This window comes from Apodemus sylvaticus, chromosome 5, assembly GCF_947179515.1.
Source record: "Apodemus sylvaticus chromosome 5, mApoSyl1.1, whole genome shotgun sequence".
In the NCBI taxonomy this organism is placed as follows: domain Eukaryota; kingdom Metazoa; phylum Chordata; class Mammalia; order Rodentia; family Muridae; genus Apodemus; species Apodemus sylvaticus.
Genome location: NC_067476.1, coordinates 52,547,906 through 52,563,079, shown reverse-complemented (window position 1 = coordinate 52,563,079; position 15,174 = coordinate 52,547,906). Strand labels below are relative to the sequence as shown.

At 43.8% G+C, this 15,174-nt stretch overlaps 1 protein-coding gene across 2 annotated transcripts in view; it reads right to left on the bottom strand.

Annotated features, from left to right (window-relative positions):
• Positions 1 to 747: 747 nt before the first annotated feature.
• Positions 748 to 15,174, bottom strand: part of Rapgef4 (Rap guanine nucleotide exchange factor 4) — a 286,423-nt gene continuing 271,996 nt past the window's right edge. For both annotated transcript variants that reach the window (XM_052182692.1, XM_052182693.1), the window contains 2 exons: positions 4,764 to 4,818; positions 748 to 1,819 (listed from right to left, as the gene is read on the bottom strand). In XM_052182692.1, coding sequence (XP_052038652.1) covers positions 1,692 to 1,819; positions 4,764 to 4,818 — 183 coding nt within the window. In that variant the 3' untranslated portion in view covers positions 748 to 1,691. The remainder of the gene's footprint in view (positions 1,820 to 4,763; positions 4,819 to 15,174) is intronic.

The following is a 15,174-nucleotide window of genomic DNA, read 5'->3' as shown; positions in this document are numbered from 1 at the left end:
TAACACACAGGGGTCAGCCACATAGCAGAATGGACTATGATACAAGAGGTAACATGGAAGAATCACAAAGACATTGGGTTAAATGAAAGGAGCCAGACACCAAAGGCTTGTTTCACACGATTCCAACTGTAGGAGGATCAGAACAAGCTCGCAGCAATTAAAGGTAGATTAGGGTTGCCTAGGGCTGGAAGGAGAGAGAGATATGAATATTGATGATCTGCCCCTCCACACAGGCACAATCTGATGTCAGTGATAATGGTTTTACAACATCTCAGACATACTAAAACTCACTAGATTACTTTGAGAGGGTGAGTTTTAGCATTAGTATATGAACTTACTTCAATTAAAACAAAACAAAGTAAGGCTGGGTTGTAGCTCTTGGTTGAGTGTGTGCTTAGCAAGCATGCGACTCTGAGTTCAGTCTCCAGCATACCCACAAAGTTGGGTGTGTGCTTAGCATTCATGTGGCCATAGGTTCAGTCTCTAACACACACACACACACACACACACACACACAAACACACACACACACACCACTAAATAAAAAAAATGAAAAAAATCCATTACCCACGATATTGAAAAGTAACAAACACTTCCTGTATCAAATACACTAACAATAAAAGTATTTCTTGTCAAGTATATTTAATGAAGATATTGGCTGTTATTTACAGAAGAGATATGTACATACAGTTCCTATACATTAAATGTAGTCTAATTAAGAAAACAGAAAAAAATGTACTCCAAAATTTCATACTGAATAAAATAAATAAAAAGGAATTATTTGGCACAATGTCTATTATGTAGCAAATAAATAACTCTATACCATTGATTGCATAACCTATTTACAATCTATCTGAAAGTGCAAAACAATTGCTGAAAATTAAGATTTTTGTAATAACACTTAAGTCCAGAAAATATGCTTTTTTTCCTCATCAGTAACAATAAATTTGTAGTGGAAAGGTTTTTTAATGCCCAGGAAAATATTTCAATTTTGAAAAAATGTTTTGTGCATATTGTGCTCTTCTGAAATATTACTTTCTATTTTAACGCTGGCGATATTAAGAACCTTGGTGTTTCTTAGTGGAATTCTTATGTATGCAATCCTGATTTGTAGGTTTTCAAAAGTTACAATGTAAACATATTATTCTATAGATCATTCCGAAATGACAGACCAAACAGCCATAATGCTTCATAGTGTGTGGCGAGGTTCCATTCCTTCAGAGGTAAGATTATGAAGATGGAGGAACACGACCTATAATTTGGACTTTTATGATATCCTCAACACCCTCCCCAGACCCCAGACTCCAAGTAAGGTCCTAAGTGAACAAGTCATTCAATTACATCATCGCCTGCGCATCGAGTCAAATCTATCCACAGCACAGTCTCATGCTGCAAAGAGCCTGGGAAGGGATGCCAGGGGCCTGATGCAGCCCCCGCCAAGGTTACTTCTTCATGTGAGCCTGTCGGTGGCATGCCGACAATGGGGGGGGGTGACTATACCTGACGATTCCTAAGCTACAGCACGTCAGTGTTAGACAAGTCAGATCGCTTCTCCCGGGTGGTCAGAAAGCAGGATGTGTCTCTTGCTCATTCTGGAGAATTCTCTGGTAGCAACACAGTAGTAACATACACAGCATCTTTTGAAAGATTGTGGACTGGAGACAAAACATCACTCTGGGCACTTCAGATGTCTATGGCCTGCGAGGCTCTAATCTGTGTGACATCTGTGATAAAGTTCTCTGGTTGTCAATCACATTTAATTGCCGTACATAACTCCGGACATCCTGATGGTTCTTATTAGCTTGAGCAGCGTCCGGATCTGTTAAAAGAATAATAGCAGGCGAGTTGGCATAGCTTAATATCTGCATGTGAAATGCAGCTTTATTCCCCCCAATGACTTATTACATTTATCATACATTCCCTGGGTTCTGTCAAGACCTTTCCACACACCGTTCACTGGAATATTTCTACTTGGTCGGTCCATCTACTTTCTTCTATCCTCCAATTTTCTTTGCTTCCCTGGAATTATCTCTTTTGATCATTTTCCTTTGCATGTGCATGCACGCACGTGCACACACACACACACACACACACACACACACACATAAAGGCACCAAATAAAAAGGGAAGCATTTGTCTGATGGCCCCGGTGACAGATGAAAATTATTTTCTCTTCCCAGTTCACTTCTGTGTCTCACACTCTGTCTCCACCTCCTTTGATCCAGACGAGGACTAATGTCAAAGATGGAGTTACATTAGCAACTCAGAAAAGCACTTAACATCATGACTGATCCGAAGCCAGCCAGTGGGCATCAGGAGTCCTAAGGACCCCTTTGCCTGCACTCCAGCCGTATGCTCCTAGGCAAGGCTTGAATTGGGTAAAGATACCTTCTGGCTAATTGGTGACTTCTAGCAAACTTTTCTTCTCTGACTTGACTTGCTCTGAAAGTCCACAGACTTTCATTTTATCTATAGATGTGAGTACCTAGGCTAATAAAGAGGTAAGAGGGTTTATTCAAATCAGGGCTCCACGAAAATCTAATGTGCATAGTTCCTACACACAGTATATATAAGAAGGAGGAAGGCCAGATTTAATAGCTGAGAGGGAAACTGGTAACAGACTACCTTGGGAAGAGGCTACTGAGCTCTGACCGCCATCACTGTGTAGGGATCTGCCCAGAGTGGCTGGCTGGACCTTCCCTTCATTCTGTTTGTTCCTTCCTTTTTTCTTTCTTTCTTTTTGAAACAGGGAATCTAAATTTCTCCCCTGTAAATTTCTCCAAATTTGAAATCAAGACTTTGCATCCAGAGAAGGAAATGTGTATACCTAACCCAGCCCTCTGCTGCAGTCCGCCGGGCTCACTCTTCCCAAGCTGGAATCTGGACTCTGGACCAGAGCTCTTCCCTCCCACCCCTAGCTGCTTTCTGAAGTCCAGTTGCTCCTGCTAACTCCACCCACTACTCCACAAGACAACTGGACCGCCATCTGCCCATCTGCACAAAGGGTTGGAGGGGTGTGAAGCAGGTCTGAGCACAGAAAGCAGAGACAAGCTACAAAGGCCCCTGCTCGCTGTAAGAAGACACTCATCAGTATAATTATCACATATAAATAATACCACAGTGAACCACAGAACACATTGTGCTTAATTTCCTCTGCTTCCCACTGGCAGTGTACTCTGCATGTACAATATACTGTAATTACATTGTACATAGCCCCACGATGTTTATGAATCTATTCCTATAGCTTTATCTATAGATTGTTGACTTCAGAGCCCAGCAGCTGTTGTTTACCAGCACTTGCTGATAAGTTCAACAAATGCAGTGGGATTTTTAAAAAAAAATCCCGTCACTTCTCTCAAAGATGTGGAAGAATGTAGAATTTACTGCCAAAGAGGCTGTGGAACAAAGCTGATTCTATTACTGCTCCTCTTTGGTTCAGGAGCTGCCCTGAGAACCCTTCTTGAGGCTCTGAGCTCTCTTCAGGACACAGGAATTTTTTTGCATGTAATTTCGAGAACGTCTTGAAATCCCCGGAAGGGCCATGGATTCTGGTTTATAGAGCTTGTTGCAACTGGTACTGTTTCTCGTTTTTCAGCTAATTTATGGCTATGTCTTTTACACACATAGCACATTACTATAGGAAAAGGTATGAGACACTTGAATTCAGGCAGAATCCACATAGAAAGGTTTGGCAACATGTAAGACTGTTCTTATTTTTAGATGTGCAAGGGCATGGTTTTTTGAATTAACTTTTAGAGCTCTTCTCACTTCCTAAGTCAAGACTACCTTCTCTGATTGTTTTTTCTCTTGAACATTAAAAAGAAGAGGAGGAAGAAAAGGAGGAGGAGGAGGAGGAGGAGGAGGAGGAGGGAGTAGTTCTGGCTTTGGGCCAGAGCTACACTACAAAGAGCACACCACTGTGATTATTAAAAGGAGAAGCTGTCAGTCTCTACTCGAGAGGATATTCAGGTAGGCTGCTGTCACATCTGTGTCATCTTACCTATGTCAGTTCTCCAAAATGACTCACATAATGACATTAGCACAAAACTTACAAGGGTTCATCTGTTCACTCCCAAACCAGACTGGAGGCGCAAAGCTCTGGTTCTTATCCCAAGTTCTAGGCCTGGGGAGACGGACCAATCTAACATGCCCAGCTGGTGTTATGAGGAAACTTAACTCTCAACAGGTCAAAATGGCCATTTGTCAATAGTAATATTTCATACATGTGAAGACATAGCATGGGTGTTTATGACATACACCCGACATCTAAAAGAGCAGCTGGGAAAACTGGAAATGTTATGTAGAATCCTGCCACAGGACTTTTTGCAAATGGGTTGTAAACATGAATGCATACTCAAAAGACAATAAATATTACCTTTCCCAGTTTATAAATGGTAGGACTGACTCACCAAGGGCTTCTGGGCTTCTTAGCATTGAGCATGAGTCACACTGGGAACAGCTTGGAGGCAGGCTTATGTGGGTCTTTGCAACCTACCTGTTCTAGCTACACTGGGATGAGCAAATGAATTTCCTTCCAATTCACTTCTTAAAATAATATTCTGACCCTATCTTCTAAAGTTACAATGCAAATATAGTTTAGCCTTACAACAGCAAAACAAAGTTCTTAAACTCAAGGCACGGGTGGGTTTCATGGTTCAGGCTGTGTCAAATGCTGTCCAGACTCCTAGAGTGTCTTAGAAGTCTCATTAAAAAGGTCTTATCACCACCATGTCCATGACAGCCTGCAGTAACTCAGAACTTACTGAAGGGCTGACTCCTGTAGTACCGCACTGTCCTGGCAGTATTTGCAATCATGCGCTGTAAGGAAAAACAAAAGAGAAATGCAAGTCAGTCAGTTTAGTGTCTAATCCCCCTAAGTGTGTGTGTGTGTGGGAGCATTATTTATTCCAGCAAGACTTGGTATCACACGAAACAGCATGTTCTAGAATGTTGAAGGCAGTTGGTTGATGTGTAACTTGCACAATGACAGTACGAGGCATCCTAGCACAAAGCATTGGCAGGGAACGAATATTCATGACTTCATGACACGGGTCTTTGTCTCATTGTGTGCTTGCTCCTCGGATTGTGAAAATGCAGCTCTGACACTGTGCTTTGATTCTGGGAAACTGTTTCCGCCATCCTTTGACACTGTCTTGGATCTGAAGAAGGGTTAGCTTTTAAGTTTCTCCTAGTTAGCAGGACTCAGCAGTGAGGTGGTAGATCTCACTGACTGAATGGGAAGTCAGAATATTCTCCTTGAACTGTTGTTGCCCGCTATGCTTCCCTGACCATAGTGTCAGCAAACCTATGAGCTTCAATCCATTTTGCTTTCCTTCCTTCTTTCTTTTTACATCCTATTTATAACACTGACACAATAACAGTGTAGGAAATCACAATGGTAAAAATGAAGTAAACACTAAATAAGTAGTAACTCAAGGGGTGAACTCATTACTATTTTGGTACATTGCCTTCTGAATATACATATGCATACATACATACATACATACATACATACATACATATATATGTGTTTATCAAGTGACAATACAAAATAAAATAATTAACAATATATATTGTTTGGCTTTGATTTTCAAGACAGGGTTTTGCTGTATTGTCTTGGCTGTCTTGGAACTCACTCTATAGACCAAGCTGGCCTTGAGTTCAGAGATCTGTCTGCCTCTGCCTCCTGAGTGCTGGGATTAAAGGCACACGCCATCACTGTCAGGCTAGCCTTCTGATATCTTAAAAACAAACATGCAGATGCATTTTTGAAAGTTAAACCATACTTAATGCATGCTTTGGTTTTGGTTTTCACTTTCACTTTACCATGTGTCTATTTTCCATGTCGCTTGCATTTTAAACAGTCTTGAAACAGACTAAAACTCAGTTGGCCTATGTTAATTTTGACTTGTGTGTGTGTGTATGTGTGCGTGTGTGTGTGTGCATGTGCCTGTGCCTATGAGCGTGTGTGTGTGTGTGTGTGTGTGTGTATGTGTGTGTGTGTGTGTGTGTGTGCATGTGCCTGTGCCTATGAGCGTGTGTGTGTGTGTGTGTGTGTGTGTGTGTGTGTATGTGTTGAATACTGACACAGAAGAAGCAGGGAAGGGCTGGGGAATGTGGCTTAGTGGGAAAGCACTTGCTGGACACCCAAGAGGCCCTCAGTTCAGTCGCCAGTACTGAAAGGGCACGGGAAGGACAGCCCACCATGAAGGCTGGGAACCCAGACCTCAAACTCCCAAGAAAGGCCTGAGCACTGTTCTTTAGCCAGGATTTCCTGGTTTTGCTTATGGCACCTCAGCAGTAGCTTGGCTCTGAGGACCCTACGTATGTGTCTGGACTTCGCTTTTCAGCTTCTAAAAGGAATCCTGCATAGATACTGGATGAATAGTCCAATCAGCAGAAAAAATGGAGAAGGCTACCAGGAAAAGGCACTCCCTGATTTCTACAGATCGATGTGAACCCGCTACCTGCTATTCTCTCTCATAGGCCCTTGGGTTACCAAAGTACAAGAAAATGCCTTGGAGAAAAGCTTGCCATGTAAAAGAAAAATGACAGAAGAGTGGGGTCTTACACATGTATGTGCATGAGCATCGGGGCCTTACACATGTATGTACACGAGCATCGGGGCTTTACACATGTATGTGCACGAGCATCGGGGCCTTACACATGCATGTGCACAAGCATTGGGGCTTTATACATGTATGTGCAAGAACATTGTGGCCTTACATATATATGTGCATGAGCATCAGGGCCTTACACATGTATGTACACTAGATTCAGGGCCTTACACATGTATGTGTATGAGCATCAGGGCCTTACACATGTATATACATAAGCATCGGGACTTTACACATGTATGTACATGAGTATCAGGACTTACACATGTATGTGCATGAGCTTCAGGGCCTTACACATGTATATGCAAGAGCATCAGGGCCTTACACATGTATGTGCACTAGATTCAGGGCCTTACACATATATGTGCACGAGCATTGGGGCCTTACACACGTATATGCATGAGCATCGGGGCCTTACACATGTATGTAAGTACACGGTGTCACAATGTGAGCAGATCACTTCCGCTTGGAAGGTTCTGACAAATGAAGGCGGCTCATGTCTGCACGAGATGCTTTCTCGCACACAAAGAGGCAATCGGAAAAGTTGTTCCAACTTCATTTTCAATAAAGGGTCCCCCAAACCAGCAGGACTGTTGATCAGCATGAGAAAGAAATGACAAACACCTCCAAGAAAACGCAGTGCACAATGTATAATTAGCCTCTGATATATAGAGCCCCAGAATAAACAGTAACTATGATAATCTCCCTGCTAATTTACTTTATGCTGTTTTTTCCCTCCTTTAAAGGCTTTGCATCGGAAGGGCACAAGTATGTTCCATGTAGAATTATTGTAATTCTTCAGATATTGAATAGAGTATAATTACTGGAAACCCCACGGAACGCTGCCAGTATGCCCCTCTGAAGAATAATAAAACAATTAGCATAGGTCAGAAACCTCTTCCTATACCATTTTGTCGAGAGTAATTGTTCTGCTTTTTAGTTTTGAAAGATAAAACATTTCCTTCTGACTTTAGTTTTAGACTGCTCTTTATAGCCATCCTCTGAGGCTTCATAATTTTTTAGCTCATTATGTAGTTTAAAAATGTGAGAACAATTGTTCAAATCCGTAATTTCTAGCCCCGAAGTTCATTTTACCTTTCTAAATCTTTGATTAATTTTAACAATGGTTTTAATTTTGACGTATCCTTTTAATTGTATTGCCAAGATAACTTCAGCTTAACTCACATCCAAAGCGGGCTTTATGAGGAGGTCCGTTCTTTCCCTTTGTGAGGTCCGGACAATAATGTTTAATGGTGTGAACTCGGTGAATGACAAGTGAAACCCGCTATCATTTCTGGCCAATATCTGCTTGTAGAACGTTTTCAGGTAGCAAAAAAATTGTATGTGTGTGTGTGTGTGGGGGGGCTAACATGATATTTTATCTCCAACCTCTTTTGTTCCCATTGACACATACAATATTTAATATGCTAGTGAGTCTTCAGAAATCCCCATCCCCCAAACATTTCTGGAGTCTATAATGCCTTCTATAGACTACCCATAAACCATGGATTCTTAGGGCTTGACTGAACCCAGCAGCAGGAACAGACAGTTTCTAAAGTCAGCCTTCTCATTTGTAAACATTTCTGATCTAGAATTGTGTTGCTATTTGGTGTCAAAGTATTTCCCCCTTTACCTTTTGCCCACTGAGCTCTGAAATATTAACAAATACATTAGTTTAGTTCCTCAGACACAGAGAAATCCCACCTTAGGTCTCTGACTCATTGTAAATAGGCTCGATTTATCCCGCAGTTTCTTACAGGACGATTTACAGCTTCTCCTAGCCAGTTTCTACCTTGACATCTTAGAGAGCAGAGAAATCACATTCCCCTTTCCTTGATCTGTCTGTTATACATATAAGTCATAATCTGAATAAAATTATGTAACTGACATCTGTGGAGCTTCAGAGAAGGAAAGCTCTCCACCCGGTTCATGGGGCTGCCATCGGGACACAGCTCTCAGCTCTGCAAATGTGCAGAGTGATTTGAGGGACCAAGGTGAAGGATTTTACATTATCTCCACAGACACAGCTAGGTAGCCTTTCTGTCTCCTGTGTTTCACAGATGTTGCCCCATGTGTCATCTTCTATGGCAGACAAGATTATTCATTGTTGAACTCAGCTGAGGTTGGCCGAAACCAAAGTTAAAGACACACAGGTTTCGTTATCCAACTGGCTTAGTGGGGAGAGAGCAGAAAAAAAATTACAGCTTGGGCTTAGAGGTCTTGCCAGAGCAGGTTGGCCTGCCTGGAGCCGGCCAGGCAACTCTGTAATGCCAGGCTGGGGGTGGGGGTGGGGGTGCTAATTACTACAGAGCAGAATATCTCACCTCTCTTTTCCACTCCGCCCCTCCCCCCCGTCCAGTAAAGCTGAGGGTTATGACTCCTAGTAATAACCAAGGTGATTGGTAATTTGGTGTGAGTGTGAGGAGACCGCACCCCCTCAGAAAGGGCTCCAAGTTGGTGGGGTGAACAGATCGGAACTCCCTCGTCATACTGAAATGATTCTTCTGCGGGACTGGTTCTAAGTGCCAGCCTTCGAATCCTTAATTTGCATACTTAGCGCCTAGTTTGTATAGGGTTGAGAGGTAGACCTAGCTGAAGCTCAGGGATTCTCCTTGGGATGATCATTTGCAGAAGAGCCCACCAAATAAAAAAGAAAAGAAAGAGAAGGAAGAGAAGGAAGAGAAGGAAGGAAGGAAGGAAGGAAGGAAGGAAGGAAGGAAGGAAGGAAGGAAGGAAGGAAGGAAGGAAGGAAGGAAAAAAGCAGCAGCAGTAGTAGTGGTAGTGGTAGTTGGTAGTAGTAGTGCCTGAAACACTCAGGAACCATACCCCTGCCATTGATTTCTCTCTATAACTCAAGGCAGAGACTCAGAAACAGATGGCCTTCTCGAGGCCTCTGTGAACACCATGGAAACCAACTGTGCCTTTGTTTCACCTCTGAGGTCACAAACCTGACACAAACATTCCTCAACCTCTGAGGTAGGTATTTATCTTTGGATCCAGTAAGGTGTGAGGTGCCTTGTTCAAGGCCTCGGCCTTATCCATTTGTCGGCCCGTGGGCTAGCCTTTCGGGAGCAGGCTTACCCAACCAGGTGTTTCCACTCACATCTCTACACCCTTGTGCACCCGGCACTATGCTCTCTAGCCTTTCAGTTTGCTCCTACTGACGCTTGCCCTTGCACAAGCTCCGGACTCCTGGTGTTGCAGAGGAGGTACAGGCTTATGTGTCTAGTGTTCAAAGTTCAGACTAGCAGGCCTCCAGGCAAGGTCACCTGACTCTGTTGGCTCCGACACCGCCAGTCAGCTTCCCAGGGCTTAGGCCTTTGGGCTCCTCAGCTAAGAGCACCCTGGTGAGGAGCAGCTCCCAGGAATTAGGCCTCTTCTAACAAGTGCCCGTTAGAGCAGTTTTTTGCTTCTCCTTCTGTTGACTTCTAAGATCTTGAGCTTTCTTATTCTTTTGATTTTGATTTTCAGGTAAGATCTTGCTATAGTCCAAGCTGGCCTAAACTCATGACCCTCCAGTGCCAGGGTTCCAGGCCAGTGCCACACTCAGCACCACTACAGCTCTCGCGTGCCAGGCTCGCTTTTCACCATCTCTGTTTCTATTGCCTTGAATCTCTCTATGTCTCTGTGTTTATCCAGTACAGGCCCTCTATCAATCCTTTGATGCCTACCATGTATAAAATCCCATTTAATAATTTTATTCAGACTGCTATATCTTCAGGATAAGAAACTTCTTCCCTCATAAGAAGGTGCAGAAATATATATAATCTTCTTCAAAGATTACGCCATGGTAGCAACCACTGGATGTGTGCAGTCAGGCCCAACTTCCTGGAACTCAGCCAGTTTTCACTGCAATCATTCCTGAAGAAGCCTGAGCTTTGTCTCCAGCAAAGGATCTTTCTACCCAAAGGGTTTGTGACAGACAGACACCCATCTCACATCCACCACATTCGCAGTCTGTTGTACATAGGATGGTCATGTACATGGGGTGTCACAGTTCAGACACATGTGGGTGGAGTATGCATCTCCACGCACACTGAAGTCGAATAGAAGGTCACTGAAGGACAGAGGTACCGTGAGGTGGGGGAGGGGAAGAGGAATGCCCATCCAGGAACAGAAAGCTAGTTAAAACATCATCCCAGGATGAATCTTAGTTTTGCAAAATGCTACAGCACACCCTCATTAATAAGATTTCTAACAAATAGAAAAGGCTTCTGGAGATCACAAAATCCTTTTCAAATACCCTTCCTCATCAAGTCCAGCACTGGAGTATCACTGGGCTATCCTTCTATTTAATCACTATTTTTTGTACCCTTGGAATATACCAGACACATTTATGGATGGCGTTTGGGAAGTCTAGCACTGGAGTATCACTGGGCTATCCTTCTATTTAATCACTATTTTTTGTACCCTTGGAATATACCAGACACATTTATGGATGGCGTTTGGTCTGTGAAGTCTATGTACTGTATCAGTGGCTGACACAGACAAGATCCCTGGCCTATGGCCCTCGCCTTCTAGTGAGGGGGACAGATCAGGGAAAGCAAAGATGGCTGCCTCAGATCATGAGAGCTGCTCTCAGAGCTGTACCACGAGGCAGAATCCTCGGCGAGCACTCACTGAGAAGACGTACAGGCACATGCCTGAACCACAAAAAGGAGGAAGCCTGGGGAAGCAACACTCAGGCAAAAGCCAAGGCTGGAAGAGAAAGAAGGAGCACGGCCTTGCCAACTATCTACAGAGCTGACGTCGGACACAGAGCTTGACGGGTGCCTAGGGCAGCCTGGCTGGATCTTACGATGCGGTTGTGTGGAATGTGGTTTTATCTGCTGCTGACAGGGCTGCAGGGGTGTCCCACCACGAGCTTCTTTGGTCACGCCTTTACTACTCTTATGACCTTCTTTTTTAATAATGCCTGTTGTGTTTTGTTAATATTTAATATTCCATGTGTTTATATAGCTTCCCTTTACAACAGCATATATTCTAAAGGACCAGGGCTACTTTGTAGGCATCTTTTTATTTCCTGGTAGAATCCTTTGCCTGGGCATCTTCTCCGTTCTGTTGCTCTGAAACATGCTCTTTAGGAAAATCTGAATTTGCCCTGGTCTGTGAAGTCTATGTAAAGTGCAAACACCCCAAGGTATTCCTATAGATTTCCTTTGGATAGAAAAGGTCTTGGGGACCAGGCAGATTTGAACACTTAGATTTTTACCTAAAGATTCTTTTTTCCATAGCTCCAGGTAACAAAACCAATGTACTGCGTGAGCCTTTTAGGATATTCCTGGTGTTAGAAGACACATTGTTGCAAGTTATATAATGGCATGCCTAGAAATGCCGAACAGAAAAGATTCTAAACATTTCTCTTCTTTAATAAGCTTCCCTTCGTGTTTCCAGGAGTCTAGAAGTTTCCTACACACTTCTCATTCCAGGAAAAAAAATGACTACTTCAAAATCTTATTCTTAAGTAAATATACCTAAATATGGGTATGTCTGAAATAGAACCAGCTTCACGGTCCAGCAGCCACTGTACCTATGAGCGTGCTTTCTGTAGCCTGGGCTCGTGGCAGCTGGCCAGCACGCTATCCTCTAATCCATTGCTAGTCTACCTTCCGAGTGTTATAAATATTCATACATGCCACAGAAAGCTATAAAGGGCTTTATTCAAACATTTTTTTGAATACCCCTTTATGTTTCCCCTAAAAGAAAGAATGCCTGAAAAAAAAAATTTTTTTTTGCATAAGGATAAGAATGTGAGTTCTCTTTTTGTTCATACTCAAAAATCCCCAAAACCAATAAGCGGCAAATTCTCTAATCCTCATTTCATACCTCAAGGGTGAAGACACTGAAAATGCAAACAAACAAACAAACAAATGGCATTGGCATACTGACTTGCTGGGCCGGTGGGAGGCCAGCACCACAGAAAGGCATTGGTGTCCCTGGCTGCCCTTGGTGACTTCTGCCTGTGCCAGGGGCTCCCTCTGGGGACAGAGCCCAGCAGCCCCCCACCACACACACACACACACACACACACACACACACACACACACACAGACTGCCGACTCTGCCGCACCGGTCCTGGCGGATGGATGCCCAACAGGAAATGAGAGAAGACAACACTTGTTTCTCCAAGACACTCAGGGCTAACTGTAGATGGGGGTCACGGTGATGGTGCCCAGAAGAAGGCGGGCCCGCTGGAAGGAGAAAACGGCTGGAAAGCTAGCCAACGCTGACTGATCAGTGTTGATTGATAATGCCGTATTGATCGGCAATTCTACTTAATTTTCTACTAAGATCTGACTCGTGGGAGGGCATTTCTGAAATCAACCTGCCTGGTAATAGGATTTATCAAATAAAATAAAGTTTAGAAAGCTGCTGGCACAGAGGACTGAGAGCTTTCCCCAACTCTTCCTCTCCCTCTCTCATATAGCAACAGAACCCTTGATTTTTAGCGAGATGCACTGATACCCCAAATGAGGGCCACATTTTCCAGCCTTCCTTTCATTTGATTAAATTTCTATCCACTTAAATGTAATGGTGAGCCAGCTTCTTCTCTGTCCTTAATGGGAAAAGCATTTCTTCACCGGCCCCTTTCCCCTCTTGACAACTAGGATGTGGATGTGACAGTGGGTCATCACGGACCACGTGACATCGGAAGAGAGCCTAAGCCAGGAACCTTGGCTGTTCCTCAGAGTGGAGCTACCATGCTCACTTGAGACTTTGAAGTGAAAACAAATGAACTTTCCGTGTTTCTAAATGATCATAGTGATGTTCGACCCATCATTGACTCAGGCTCGTGTGTCATAGCTAAAAAGCTAGCTGAACCATTCGGAGGCTTTTAAACAAACATGAACACCCAGAGAGCAGAACAGTTAGGACCTCCTTGCTGACTGCCTAGCAGGGAGGGGTTCTAGGCTGTGGCCCTGGGGTACACACAAGAGAAGCCAGCCCCTGGTTATCTTGGCTCTCCCTCTGCAGGCTGTGGAGAGGACATGGCTCTAGAAACTCAGTGACAACCCTCAGCCTCCCCATCAGATGACCAGCCCAGTGGACACTACCTTATTTGCTTGCTCTGGGCCACGCAGGTCACACCAGCAGTCTCAGGTCATAAAGTCAGCCTATTATTCTAGGAATCCTAAGTTCCACATCTCTGTGCCTGAGTATTTTACAGCTCAGTGGTTGGCTTGGCTGCCTCTTGGTCTTAGCATGTTCTGTGTAAGTGATTCAGAATTCCTTCCTTCCTTCCTTCCTTCCTTCCTTCCTTCCTTCCTTCCTTCCTTCCTTCCTTCCTTTCTTGAAAATGCTTGGGGATGTTTAATTCTCTATGCTAACAAGTAAGCAAAGAATTTTTTCTTTTCATAAAAAACAAAAAACAAAAAACCCCAACAAACTGATACCATAGCAGCGACGTTCATGCCCTTCCTTTGGTATATGGGGGAAAAACCATTTACCCATGGGTGCAGTATCTTTGAGGGGTATACGTTTATATCTGCTTCCTCAGTTTAAGACTGTGGAACCTACTAGCCAAAGCTGTGTTTCCTAATTGTAAGCTCACAGTGAACGAGGCTGAGCACCCCATGGACGGTGAGGTGTTTCACATTCTTCTGCAGATGCATATACTAGCTCGATTTCAAGAAGCAATTAGAATTTCAGGTCTCTGATAAGAACTCTCTAGTCCTTTCTGACTTACAAGAAGACTCGTGCCATGGACCGTCCATCTGCCTAGAGATGGATAAAGCAGGCGTGAGCTCCATTTTGTTGTTGTTGAGACAGACTCACACAGGAGCTGACAAACAAAGGGAACTGGGTGTTGACCCTAAATACCTCCTGAGTTCCAAGGCCAGAGACACATCTGCACTGCAAAACATAATCTTGGGTCAATGTGTACATCCGGGGGATGAAGCTCTATCATTCCATGTCCCCAGGACGCGCGCAACCCAGGGATTTGGAGACACTGTGGCAGTTCATTGACATGGACTGTGCAGCTAAAGAAAGGCTTTGGCAGGCCCTGCTTTATTGCTTCACAGGAGATAAGAAAACAAATTTTGAAGCACCTTTGCCAGACTCCCTTTTCTCTGGGTGGGGGCAGGGTAGATAGAGGAGAAGGGGGCTGGAAAATACAGAATATGAAAGTGCGGCTTCTCATCTGTCCCCAACATTGCCTGTTGTTATTATTGTTTTTGTTGTTATGGTGATCTCCGAGTCTCCAAGTCCCCTCTCTGAACTTGAGTGAACTTTATGAGACTAAGCAATACACACTTAGATTAATACCCTATAATAAAGATCGGCTGTAGTGTTGCCTCTTACCTACATGCACTCCAGTAGGCCCGGGCAGATAAACATTTCAAAGGCATCCTGGGGCAATCTAGCTAGCTGCACAAACCTTATGGAACAACAAGGAATGCAGAAGTCACTCTTGAACGTTCTGCGTTTTAACAACAGGCAGCGGAGGGACAGAAACACTCGGCATAAAAGCCAACTGCTGCTGCGAGCCACCGCACAAATACCATTCAGCTCCACAAAAGGGAGCTGACAGCAAAAGATGGAGCCAGTTTGAACC